Genomic DNA, 14,189 nt, shown 5'->3' on the forward strand with positions numbered 1-14,189 from the left:
TAGTGGGAAACTGAATTTGTTATGAGTCAAAACAAGAATGGATTCCAAATTTCCAATCCTACTAGTACTAGTAGTTGTGTTACGACAAGAATAAAAAAGATGGATTGGGTTGGATCATTCGATCGAAAACTTCGGCCTTCACTTCACTTTTTAAGTAAGTAGGTGGCTTATAACCGTTAGGAATCAGGAGTGGACGAGAGTTTTGTTTTTGTTCAAAAACGCGGCTAGGCCTCCCAATCAAAATAGATTTCTTCACCAAAAAAAGTTTTAAATAAAATTTATTTGAATATTATTATACATAAGCGGTGGTGTGTCTCAATCATTCTGGCTCGATCTTCTTCAATCATGCATGCTGATTTGTGAAATTAGAAAGTTGTTAATTAGAAATCAAAATCAACCTTTGTTTTCTAACTTAAATAAAAATCAAGCCAGTAGAGGCGTTTATGTTAACGTGGGCCCCAAACAAAACACGAAACACTAATGCACTAAACAAACTGGAATCTTATGACTAAAGCAAAGGAAGAGGGTGGGCTTGGCCTTAAAAATGTCTTACAACAAAATAGAGCTTTACTTATGAGGTTATGTTGCAGATTCTTAAAGACTAATGCTTTATGGGCCCAATATTTACGAGCTAAATACCTCAGCTCTGCTGGTACGTACATTCTGGACTGGAAAATACAAGAAAAATGCTTCATTGGTATATGGCGCAGCGTATGGGCCCTTTGGGGTAGTAGGCAATGTATGGAACATTGATACAAGTCTGATCCATGGATACCAGATTTTTCAAATTCAGTCATGGATGCAATCCAGGTTCATAGTACCCAATGTACCAAGGTAGCCCATCTATTAACCTAATAGATACACACTCATGAGTGGAGAGGTGATGTATTGGAACAATATTATACATTATACAGTAGGTGGAATCAATGCTATTAAACAGATTCGCCTCCCAGAAGGTTCATAATCCAAGACCCAGGAGGCCTTGACATGTTGTGAAGTGAAAACGAGGAAACATGGTATTGAAAACTGGACTGGATTGGTCGGTTGGACCGGTTGACTCAGCAATCGGTTCGGTAATTAATTTTGTTTTACCCTAAAATTGTTTTTTGGCCAAAAGCTGTTAATTTCGTCAGCAATCCGTTGAATTGGATGGTCAGACCTTCGACTCAGAAGATGGATTTTTGTCCGTTTTTTATTTTTAAGTTAGAATGGATCATCCGTTTGAACTGGACAGTCAAACCATCTGACCCAGGAACCAGTCCCCATAACAGTTTCATGTCCGGTCAATTTTTAAAACCTTGATTGTAAATAAGGACCATTTCTCTTTGCTTTGAAACTGGTAAAGAGTTGTTTTATTCGAAGTTAGAGGTATGAGGGATAGAGTTAACATTGGCATGCTTTAAGTGTCTGACGAGAGGGTCTTCAATTCGATGGAGGATTCCATAGCCATTGGTTGGTACCATAAGATTCAAAGCCAATTGAAATGGTGGATGTACCACTTTGTTCCCCCCTCTTCTAATGTGATTAATATGTAACTTTTGCAAAATTGGTGACAGTGGAAGTGGTTCTCCAAGGAGTTGAAAAGAAACCTTAGATAGGGTTGCAAAGCCACAAATAAATTGATTTTGTAATTGGAAACATCCTATTATACTCATTAATAAAATATTACAAGAAAAAGGGTCTAAGGCGGAAGTCGCATGACCCTAGCTTAAGCTTTTAGATGGCCGCCTTAGGTCTCAGGCGGTGGTCATTAGTCCGCCCCCTAAGCCATTACTGGCTTACATCAAGATCTCCACCCATGATGACCGGTTTGAGGTGGTTCAGTCATCTCTAAAGTGGCAGTATGTCAGAACCACCGGCTTAACTAGCGTTAATAAAGGTGGTGGTTTCAACCGCCGCCTTAGGTTTGTCAAAACGTTATTTGTGTTTTTAGGTTGTGGTCTGAACCGCCAGCTTATATATTATTTGGTCACCACCTTAGGATTATCAAAACGTTGGTCCCATTTTTAGGTGGCAGTCCAAACCACTGACTTAGAACCTAGATGACCACGGACCACCGCCTTAGGTCAATCAAAACATTACTTTCGTTTGTGGGTGGCAGTCTGAACCACCGGCTTAGATCTTATATGACTACCGCCTTAGGTCTTCTTTATGGTTAAGCCAGCGATTGCGTGACCATCGACATTGATATTTCTTTTTTTTTTTTTTTTATGCAAGATTAGTTCCAATATTCTTTTTTATTTTTTTTTAATTTTATGCAAGATTAGTTCCAATATTCTTTTTTTTTTTTTAACTTGCACTTCAGTTCGAACATTCATCACTTTAATACCTGTTTAATACAAATATCATGACAATCGATACATAAAAAACAATTTAAATAAAACATGCAATTTAAAACAAAATCTATTAATTTAATTATTAATAATTAAAATATCTACTTTAAATACAATATCCAATTGACATAAAAAGTGTAAGGACTTCTAAAAATTTCATTTTCTCAAATAATGAACACATCTTCCCATGCAAATCCACTTAACATAATGCTTGAACCTGTAAATCATAACATATAAATTGTTAGAGAATGTAAAGTAAATAAGATAACAATAAAAAATGTATAAAAATAGGACATTGAAGGAGGAGGTCAAGATTGATATTTAAGGAAAAATAATTCCTAGAATGCATATATAAATTTTCAATGAAAAATAACAAGAATGTATTTGGAAATTTTGTAGGTAAAATTAAAACCTAAACCCATATTGACCAACCCAATATGGTAATTGTGCTGGGTTAGTCTTGAAAACCATAGGTTGAAGCTCAGTTAGGGTTAGGATTGAGGTTTCAACACATTGGATTGGGGTAGTTCTTAAAGGTAGGCATCTAGTATGTTGGAAGTAAGCAATTGAAAATAAATTAATTAGGAGTAGATCCAACCTCACCACATCATGTTGAATTGTGATGGCTGTTGTTTCAATAATCCAGAAGTTATGGGATTGGACGGGTCTCTAGAAATCACTGAAGCATATATCAGCAGTGTATTAAGATCCTATAAGGGATAACGACTTCACTCAAGCATAGTTACCATCTCTTCTTGAAAGTGTAAGATGGAGATGATTCTTTAAAAATAGATGTGCATGTTCATTAGGCTAGCTACTCAAACTATGAGGTGGAGGGAAATTCACTTGGAAGCCTTGCCATCAAATAAGCATAATTATCAACTACTCCACATGCTTCTTTTACTTAAGTATTAAGGTTTGCAAAGTCCCTATTGCCTGCTTATTTCACTTTTTGGAGAGGGTTAAAACATACATGACTTACATTGGGGATCATGCTTATTGGGTTATGAAGTATTTTATGGGAATGGGTTCAAATGATAACGGGATAAGCAGCAAAGAGGTTAGCTCTTCTTTTGTGTATTATTCAGGGGATAGATGATCACAGTACTCAAATTTTCATTGTTTCCTTGATAAAATTTGGAACCAGTTAATTCACTCAATTAACAAGAACAAGAAAAAGCAAATCAGAACCGATTAATTCATCGAAGATAACATAATCATTTTGCAGAGTTCATAAACTAGTAACCTTGCTCCAATACACCTACCAGATTAGGTAAATGCATTCTTACTCTAATATGTCCTTGAAATAGTTAAATGCATAGTAACAAGAAAATATTCTGTTAAAACCTACAAAAAAATAAAATAAAATAAAATGGGCTTACACAAGAACATATTCGAATGTAATGTAACATCATACAAAGAGTTAACTCTAGTTGAGGCATCCATCCAAATTGGTGCCACTACCCACTAGCAAACCATCCAAATTGGATGTTTCAAAAAAATAATTAAATAATAAGTTAATATTTAGTGTATACACAGCAACCAAAAAAGTTAGTCATTTCAAATCAGTTTATAATCATTGCCTAATTTGACATAAAGAACCAATACTAAAGGCAGACAGGCATAAAATAACTACAGCTTTTAATGAAGTAAGGGCTTATGTTCTTCGAAAAGGAATGATGGGTAAAACTAAATACACAAGAACCTGTTCAATATTAACAAGAGTTTTCTTACTGAAAACAGAAAAATAAGCTCCAACTGCACTTCTCTTCCATCTGACCTGAGACATGAACAGTGATATCAAATTCCACTGTAGCCAAAGGTGTGGAGTCCAATACACTACAAATAACCAGACAACACCAAAGCTTCAAAAAATATCTGATCTCTCCAATAAAACTCAAAAATAAAGCCACTTGATCTAAACAAAACAAAAATCAACAGGATGTAGTTATGTTTCTAGCAGTAAAGCAGGAGGTAACATGGACATTAGTTTTTACAATAATTTGCACCTAACCAATACATCATCCAAGATAACTGGCTCCAACAATTTTTTATAATCAGATGATTTTTCAGTATGATTTACTTGCTGAATCAACATGCTGCCAAGCCAGTGATGCCTTGCCATGTTACCATATATTTTCCATGAGAATCGACTAGAAGTGCAGTAATCGATTACCAACACTAAATATAGTTTCTAACAAGTTGTCAAAGTGTTATCTTCCACTTGATAATCACAACCACTCTGCACCGCAAATATGTATCCACTGAAATGAATTGCAGCATAAACAAACTCCACTTAGAATTTCAATCACAACTTACAAAAAATAAATCATCAAATGGTGCCAGTGCCACTACCCACTAGCCAACCATCCAAATTGGATGTCAGGGATACTTCAGAGAATTCTTCTGTGGCTTTAAGACAAGTGATTGAAGAATTCAACCACAGAAAATAATCACAAGGTACACAAACAGATTAATTATCTGAAGTGGAGACCGGAAAATGCACTTCCTCAGTTCCTCTACAAAGTTTCTTGTTGTTAGCTCTTGTCTAAGCTGTGAAGCATCCGCTAGCAAAAGATTTCACAACACCTAAGCAACAAGTGCAAAATATGCAATCTGCCACTTGCTATAAAAGCTGTATGGGATCATACCTTGTTTGATAAAATCTCTACTACAATCCCAATTTATATTAGGAAAAGGCTACTTGATGCAGTATCTTCCATCAAACTCAGAGCTAGGTAAAACTCAAGGGATAGAACTCAAAATCTGAACTGAAATTTGAAACTTGAAACTGCAGATTTTCCAATATTGTGATGCAACAATACTAAATAAATTATTTAGTCCTGGCCCTGCGTTTGAAGGAGACGTCTGTGTGTGTGTTGGGATCCACTGCAGTAGTTGTCCTGCACTTCTATTCAATTATCCTGATCTTGACTGAAAGAAAAGTGCAAGATAAAGGCAGCAAGAAAAAAAAAAAAGGTACAGCAAATCTGAAGTATAATGTAGAATAGTGAAATCCACCCACCAGTCTCTTAAACTGAGCTCAGATCTGCTACCCACAAGCTACTCACAAGACACTAGAGCTGCACATTGGGAACATCTTCTGTACTTGTATGTTGTCATTCATGGGGAGATGCTTCCAATGTGCAGATCTAGCATATTGTGGGTAGGGTGTGGGTAGCATCTTGGGGACAGCATATTTGGTCCATCTGGACTCTCTTGAACCATGTTCTCTCTAGTACTTCAGTTATCATCTAGTTCTTAGAAAATAAAATTTTAGTTAGACAAATCAGCAATTTTCCAGTTATCAAATACTTCCTCTAGTTAACTAATAGATTGGTTTTAGTGTCTACTGACAATGCTTAGTATAAGATTATGCATCATGAGGGCTTTAAGCCTGTACCAAGAATGAAGAGAAGGTTGAATCAAGTTCCTGATCTGGAACCTCCTCATCACCCCACCTGAGTAGCTAAGCAAAAATGTGCCATTTTCATCTCTTATCACTCCACCTAGCCAATGCAAGACAGATTTGGTACTTTGTTACCTTTATGCAATCAATGATACCATTAGATTTCATTAAAATATGAATGACACTAGTTTTCAGTCTATAGGTATCAATTTAACATGAGTACTGGGTAAAGGAATACAGAGATCCCAATGTCAGTTCGTTTCTCCACACCAACAACTTAGGTATGTTGATTGATGAAATTAAGCAAGAAAGACTATTTAATCTTAGTGTGGTTTGTAACATTCTTCATCATCACTAATAGAAAAACAGCATTTGAGACAAACCACTTCATATACAAGAATGGACATGAAATGGGAATTTATCCCCTTGTGCCTTGTTGGGTGCTATATAGTAGGTACTATTTAAATCCTTTTATCAGCTTATATTTTACAGAGTTATGATTTATGGAGTGAGCAATCCAACCGTTCCAGGTTTTAGTGGGGAAAGTAGATATGTTTGCTTTGTGTGTTGTGCTTGTCAAATGTAAAGTAAAATTAAAAATGTAATGTCAGTTGTAAATCAGTATATTCTTTAGAAAAAAAGTGAAGTATGGAGAGATCTCCACATACAATTTGCCTATGCATGTCCCTCTATGAAGTTATCTATTTGTCAAATAATTGTTTCAGGCTCTGTTCCTACGCCATGTGCACTGTACTTGTATGGAGAGATGTCCACATACAATTGCCCTATGCCTGCAGTTTCCAGGTCATCCATCACAATGGACTTCCTTCTCTCTCTCTCTCCATTGATATTGCCAAGGTTCAGTTTAACAGAATTGATCATACACATCGCATTATTCTTCCATAGTTCAATATAAAAGAATTCTAGTGTTTCCTTAACTATTCCCATTATAAGCAACTTTTTGGTCCAAAAACTATTTTTTATGTACTATTTTGAATTAAATATATGAAATTTTGGGTTATTTTGGTTAACATTGCCTGTCCTACCTATCAAACTATCAAACTAATAAGAACAGAAATTTGGGTTATTCCTATGGATGTCTAAACAACATACATACACATACCAAACTAGTTCAAATTTTGGGTTGGTCCTATGGATGTCTCAACTAATTGCTAAACAAGGTAAAGCTTGCCCGAGACTACAATATGGAGAACAAGGTGCATGTATAAAGGAGCATATATTTTGATTTTAACTTGGACCAAATGAACGAAAACATTTTCCTTTTCTAGGAAGAAAGAAAAGATTTAGATTTGTCTCCCATTACTCAGTTCGGTCGGACATTTCACAAACCACAGAAAGAGAAAAAATGATATGACTTCATGTACTTTATCTTATTTGTTGATCTTCTTGTAAAAGCCAGAGCACCATCCCCACCACAAGCATCAACAGGAAGAATTACACTATCAACATCACTTGAAAATAGACAACCTTTCTCTGAAATGTCAGAGTTCCTTAGTACATATTGGGGTGCTTTACTTAATCCAGCAAGAACACATGGCAAGAAGGTATATCCTATCTGTTCCGCAAGAAATTAAATAGATGCATGAGCACAGAAAATAAATCATGGTTTTGGTATCACAGAGAGAGAGAGAGAGAGAGATTTAGAATCTGAATTGTATTTGCAGTTCTCCCAGGGTCCCAGCAGATGTCCAAACTCAGACATGTGAGTATGCCCCAACTAAAGTGTCCGACCCCTCCAAATCACACCATAAGAAAAGAGAGAGAGAGAGAGAGTATGAAAAACCTCCAATTATTTAATATTTAGAGAATTTTCTTCATTGAAGCCATTGATTCAATGCCTAGTCGCCTAGAGACCAGAAAACACCTTAAACTAGTTTTACTGACACCCTAAAGATTATGCAGCCCACAAGGCCTGGTTGCCAAAAAGGGAAAATTACTATATCCAATTAACTTCCAGTCCCATATGGAGCTCTCCAACTTAAATTAACTGCTTTAATGATATATATAATGACATGTGACGATTTTAGGCTCAGAAGTTATCTAAAAGTCACATGATACTGTGTCACTTCTGACTGCTCAAGGAATTAAATCATGGGATTGTATCATTACACTCCAAAAAGAAACCCTAGAAACTAAACTGTCCTGTTTTTGAGACTATAATTTGAAGGCATTTCCATTGAAAAATATAAGGGTATTTCTAACTAAGACACTAGTTGTAGCAAGATGCTAAAGGAAGAAAAATGTCCATAAATGGATAACAATGAATGTTCTAAATAATATTTTTTATTTATGAATTTACATTTTTCAGCTACAAATTAACATATGGAAGGATCAATAATTATCTCTACTAACCAGACAAAAGATTTAACTGACCTCCTCAGCAGCTGACCTTGGACATAAAGATAAGCTTATAGGAAGTGGCAATAATGCAGGAGCATGTGCACAAGGGATCTGGAACTCCTTCACCACTAGATGGCTTATAACTGCCTCCACTCCTGTGAGCAAATCAACTCCCTGCAAGATATTAAAAACAAGAACTCATTGAGCAATTCTGGCATCATGGGTTTCTTCTATCACAAACCTCAAATGAGTACAAAACATAAGCAGGTGTTTTTTGTATAGATGCAGGGGTGGTGGACTTTGTGTCTTGTCCTTCATGATTCAAGGGACCCATGACACTAGCATCCACCAAAATTATAAGATGCTTGGTGTTGTTCCATCATTGAAATTAGATGCTAGGTTTTTAGTGAAGAATCTGAGTTGGGTGAATGAGGGATTCGATTTGGCTTTTCTTCTGCTTGATCTTGGCTGGCCTAGCTTGACTTCTCAGGTTCGTAGTGGGATTCCAATGCCCACCTAAACTGGGATTTCCCTATAATAACTAGTGTCAGGGGAAAAGGGGAAGTTGATGTAGAATAGTTATGCAAGAAAGATAATCTAACCAAGACAAATACAAACTATGGGTTTAGAATAAGGTAATCTTGATATAAGATTAAGAGTACAAAAATAAAAGGAACAACAAATATAGAGAAATAATATAAGATTGAAAAAGATAATTGAGTCTTGCAACAAGAACCTCTACAGTCTACAACAGCTAGAGTACTAGCCAGCATGGATTGTCCAAAAGAATAATTATTACATATGCTTACTGAACTTAAAACAGAGCCATAAAGATCAAAAAATCTTTTTTTCCTAAAGCCAAAGTGTTAATAACTATATTATAGAAAAATAAGAAACCAACTATAACCCTAAGTAAATCTTATAACCTTGGATATCCTCATTCTCTAAACAAGTAGGGCCATTGCATTCTGCAATGGTAATATATCAGGCTGACAAGAATGAGAATGCAGATTTAATTATGACAGTGGCAACTTTGTGAAAAAAAAAAACAAAAAGAAAAAAGAAAAAAAAAAAGTGCCAGAGGTTGGGTCAGTTCCCAGTCTATCCCTCCCAAGATTTCAAATAGCCAGGACCATCATTGGATGTATCCCTTATCCTCTACGACAAACCCCAAGTTAAATGAGCAGATATAAGGAACTAGGCAACTGTTATACGTTCCAAATCTTTCAGATATACTAGTGGGGCCTAATGTAACAAATCCATACCATTCTATGAGCTAGCAAGTGTTCACCTACTGCAACCCGCTTACTAGTTCACATCAAGACTAGGATAGGATCCACTAATTGGCATGCTGCATGAAAAGAGTTAATACAAAATGGGATCTGCTTCTCTGATTTGAAAGCAGTGTTTGTAGACTCACACTTGTCTTGTTGACGTAGCGTTAAAGACAAATAGGTAATCATTAACAACACTCAACCTTCTAATCATTGCTGAAGACAAATATGTGAACTTCAATAACATTCTAATTTCTTTTTTTTAGGAAAATTTAACCATAATCATTTCTTTGCTTATCATCATTATGCTTATACCTTCAGCAACCATATGATTTGCTTATCATGCTTGCCAAAATGTTGAACCTTCCTCCGACGATGATATCTACATCGTTCCAGGGTATGCATGCATCTATTTTTTTTTCCGAAAAGAGGTAAGGTAACTTTATTAATAACAGAAATGAAGAATACAGAGAGACCCCACACAAGAGCCAAACACTAGGCCCAAAGCCCAATAAATATTACAACTCTACAAGGCTTCTAGAACTCAGATGGGCTCCAAACACCCTGGTTTGGAGACCTTTTACAGATGCAATCCAAAACACCAACTTGCCAAATGAAATAGAGATACGACTGTCTTCAGATGCAATCCAAGGCATCTAAGTATTTTCTTGATTAAGCAAGTATAGATTCCATAGTATGGTCACGTAGAGTAAAAATTTTGGTTATTGAGAAAGTATGGTCACATTGAGAGCTTCCATATATAACAAGATAAAAGGTGACAGACGTTTTCAGAAAATAAATTTTGATGTTCCAGTTTCCACAAGTCCACATGTCCAAATCCACAAGCACTAGATGTTTCAAAAATATAATCTTTGACATTATACATGTCTTCAACTCTGCAGTCACCACTTTAATATATTATAGACATTTCATAACCAATGGCTATAGAAAGGGAACCTCTGAAAATAAATGTGTCGCAGAATATATCTTCCCCTGTCGGTAGTCTTCCACCTCTTCAATGTCATCATCTGGAAAGCTTCCCACAACTGCAATGGCATTGACTTCTGCATGGTTAACTAAAGTGTCTACAGATCTCAATAGTGAATCAGGATGCTTAATCCTTCCTGTCGATTGTCCACACTTCGGATCAACCCACTTCTCAACCTGTGAAAATTGTTAAACTTATTTCACAATCACAAATAAGTATATCTAGCCCAATTTTCCATTGTCCAATCCTCCAAGGTGCATATAAAACTCTTTGATGTATTTTTGAATATTGGTATTGGATACAAAATTTACACTAGAATTTGATATATCCAACATAATATGACACCTTTATACAGGTACTTGGTATCGTTGATTTGTGGCAATGAAAGTCAGTTTATTAATAAAGATTACAATAGGATGTTTCCAATTACAAACAGGAAATATTAATAAGGATTACAATATGAGGGAAGCGCACCTGACATCCCAGAGAACAAGGCTAGTGCAATTCTCTTACAAAATGGTTATGAAGTAAAGGATGGAATCCAACAGAGAACCTCAGACAACAAATATTTCAGTTCATCATTGAGTAGTATATGAAGATTCAGTTCAATTTGAAGAAAATAAGTGAAAATCTCAAAGAAAAAGCCTAGGGACATTAGGGGAAGCATTTACTCTTTCTACAACTGCGGAGAGTGGCAATTGCCACCTGTTGGCTTCCATGAGGTGTTGTGATAAAAATATAGAGTTTCTTATAAGAAGGCACGGTGGATAAAATTCTATCAGTTCTTCATACCATATAAAGAAGTCAAGCTGAATCTTGAACAACAGAGTATGTAACTCAACAGATTATGACTCTGATTAAGATGAATAACCCGTGAGAGAAAGATAGAGAAATGTAATAGAATTAAGTGAAAATACTAAAATAGTTGGTTGTCCAGCATACTAGTGAAAGTTGATACAGGTGATGTTAATAAAGCTTTAGCAAATTGATACTAGAACCATTGAATCTTAGCAGCTCCCTCCATAAGCAATTTTATTATTACATGGAACTGGCACCTCAATACTGAAATGAGCCATTTGATCACCTGACATGCAAATAAAACAAACTATGTACCCAAGTGACAATATACCTGCAAAGGGGTATCTGTGACTATATACTCCAAAACGGGCAATCCAAGGGAAGCCTTTGCTGCATCCGCCACTTGTAAGTTCCGAATTCGAAGCTCTTCTTCAATTCCAGCATCAAGAACCAGCCCTACCTGTCTCAAGTCGAGACCAACATAAAAAATCAAATTTCTTTTACTAAGGGGAGTGAATTGGGCACATCCCATTTTCCTAAACCCCTAATCTCTAATCAAATACTACGTGCCTTACGAAGACAAAAAGAGAGAGAGAGATACTTTGTTTTGGTGAACAGACTGTAGCGCCCATGACCCTTGTGCAAACCGATCAAGAGCATAACCTTCGACGTAAAGCACATTGGACATGGGCCAGTAGAGCATAGCTGCATTGAGCACCTGCCCATGTGTCAACTTGCAAACCAAACTACACAGTAAAGGCTTCAATTATAAATCGAAGTATCAAACTTCGCCTTCAATTTTACACAGGGAAGGCTCAAGTGGACCAGTGTTTTCACATGGTGCATATCAGAGCTCACAAGTCACCCTACCGTTTGAACAAAATGTCCAGAATATCCTTACTTCATCATTTTAGGACAAACATAACCAAGAATCTGCTCGAAGTTTTGGGAATGGAGGAAAACTCACAAGGGTTACAAAGACAGAGGGATGACGAATTTCTCTCGTCCTCCCGCCCTGAACTTAGCAATGGTCGACCCAAGATTAAATGAGACAACAAGAGAGTAAGTAGATACATTATGATTGTTGGGAAGAAACTAAGTTTATCCACAAACTATTTCTCTCCCAAAAAAAAATAAAAAAAAACTTGTAGATATACAATTAGCACAATTCCAAGCAAGATATCAACAAAAAAAAACAATCATAAGCCAAGCAAAGAGAGACACACGATATTTAACGTAGAAAACCCCTCCAATGTGAAGGGTAAAAACCACGGGGCCAAGGAGACCCAACCAAAAGTCTCCACTAACAACTTGAGGTAACAATTACAGCAACTCAAACACCACAATATGCTCACAAACATAGAGCAAATACAGATTCTCAAACATACACACGAGAATACCAAAAGCTGTGAAAAGAATAGTCAGAAAAAACTCACAAACGTGAATAATGTTTAGGCCACAATATAGAGACCTCCACTGCTCCAAATCAGATCTCCACCGTTCGGATCGTAGGTCTGTGAGTTTCGAACAAGCCCACCGAATTTCAGCCAAATTGGACCATAAATGACCCTTGATCAGAGTAATTAATGAAGACTGCCACGAGATGTTTTCTTTTCCTGACCAACTGCGAGTTGGTTCTATTCGACCTCAAATAACTAGAGATTCATAGCTCTGATCAAAGATACGACCATTCAGAATGAGGAAAAATGAATCATCCACTTACAATCCAAATTTCAGCTTGATCAGACGGTGGATCGAAAAGTTCTGGCCGTTTGATAAACTCTGTGCACCGAGAAATCTACACAGTATTTCGATTTCTCTTTTTGCTCTCTCACTTCAACACGCCGCGCGCAAATTTGATATAACCCTAGTTTTTTTTTTCTTTTTGAAGACAAAAAAACAGTGAGCTAAAGGAGAATGGGCTATAACATGGGTCAATATCCCATAATGGGCTGGACCCAACAATTCTCCCCCTCCAGCCCATGAGAGAAGGGAGACACTTCAAAAAAGGCAACTATGCAAATTTAAGGCCGGCTGCTCCAGCACACAGTTCAACCTTCTCTCGAGGCACTACTTTTGTCATTATGTCAGCAGCATTTTTGTTAGTGTGAATCTTTTCAAGTTCAATCAACTTGGAGTTCAAAACATCTCTAATCCAATGATATCTTACATCAATATGCTTTGATCTATTATGAAATGTCGGATTCTTACCAAGATGAATAACATTCTGACTATCACAATATAAGACATACCTCTGTTGAGTGAAACCAAGTTCATGCACAAACTTTTTCATCCACAATAACTCCTTACATGCTTCAGTAATAGCGATGAACTCAGCCTTAGTCGTAGACAATGCAAAACACTTCTACAACCTAGACTGTCAGGCCACAACTCCCCCTATAAAGGTAATCAAATAACCAGAAGTAGATTTTCCAGAATCAACATCCCTAGCCATGTTTGAATCTGCATAACTGCAAAAAATAGGTTTTCCAATTCCAAAACAGAGTTTTAAACTAGAAGTACCCTAGAGATATCTCCATATCCACTTCACAACAGTCCAATGTTCTCTACTGGATTGGATAGAAAATGACTAACAACACCAACTGCATGAGCTATATCAGGCCCCATGCAAACCATTGCATACATTAAACTTCCTATTGTAGATGCATAAGGAATACGTTGCATTTATCCTTTTTCTTTATCACTAGAAGGAGCTTATCTAGTACTAAGCTTAAAGTGTAAAGCAAGAGGTGTACTTACCACTTTAGCTTTATCCATATGAAACCGCTAAAGTATTTTCTCAATATACTTCTCTTGAGATAATCACAATTTCTTGGCCTCTCTATCACGAGTGATCTTAATGTCAAGTATATGTCTTACTTGTCCCAAGTCTTTCATTGCAAAAGACTTATTAAGTTCATTTTTCAACTTGTCAATTCTAGAACAATTATGACCAACAATCAACATGTCATCAACATAAAGCAATAAAATGATGAAGTCATTATCAGAAAACTTCTGCACAAAAA

At 36.4% G+C, this 14,189-nt stretch overlaps 1 protein-coding gene across 13 annotated transcripts; it reads right to left on the bottom strand.

Annotated features, from left to right (window-relative positions):
• Positions 1-2,395: 2,395 nt before the first annotated feature.
• Positions 2,396-12,185, bottom strand: LOC148865365 (uncharacterized). 13 transcript variants are annotated; one of them, XR_016109269.1, is made up of 6 exons: positions 11,765-12,185; positions 11,495-11,623; positions 10,335-10,541; positions 8,137-8,277; positions 4,068-4,172; positions 2,396-2,550 (listed from the first exon to the last, which is right to left on the bottom strand). XR_016109269.1 is itself a non-coding variant. In XM_088975362.1 (6 exons), the coding sequence occupies exons 1-6, from the start codon at positions 11,864-11,866 to the stop codon at positions 2,533-2,535; spliced, it is 627 nt and encodes a 208-aa protein (XP_088831488.1). In that variant the 5' UTR covers positions 11,867-12,185; the 3' UTR covers positions 2,396-2,532. The 13 variants fall into 13 exon arrangements, 11 of the variants coding, with proteins under 11 accessions (XP_088831488.1, XP_088831484.1, XP_088831485.1 ...); XR_016109270.1 differs by having other exon boundaries at positions 4,039-4,172; XM_088975362.1 differs by having other exon boundaries at positions 4,068-4,113; positions 8,153-8,277.
• Positions 12,186-14,189: the final 2,004 nt, after the last annotated feature.

The sequence above is a fragment of the Nelumbo lutea genome, chromosome 3, assembly GCF_056320005.1.
Source record: "Nelumbo lutea isolate HS-2025 chromosome 3, American lotus-T2T, whole genome shotgun sequence".
Taxonomy (NCBI): Eukaryota; Viridiplantae; Streptophyta; class Magnoliopsida; order Proteales; family Nelumbonaceae; genus Nelumbo; species Nelumbo lutea.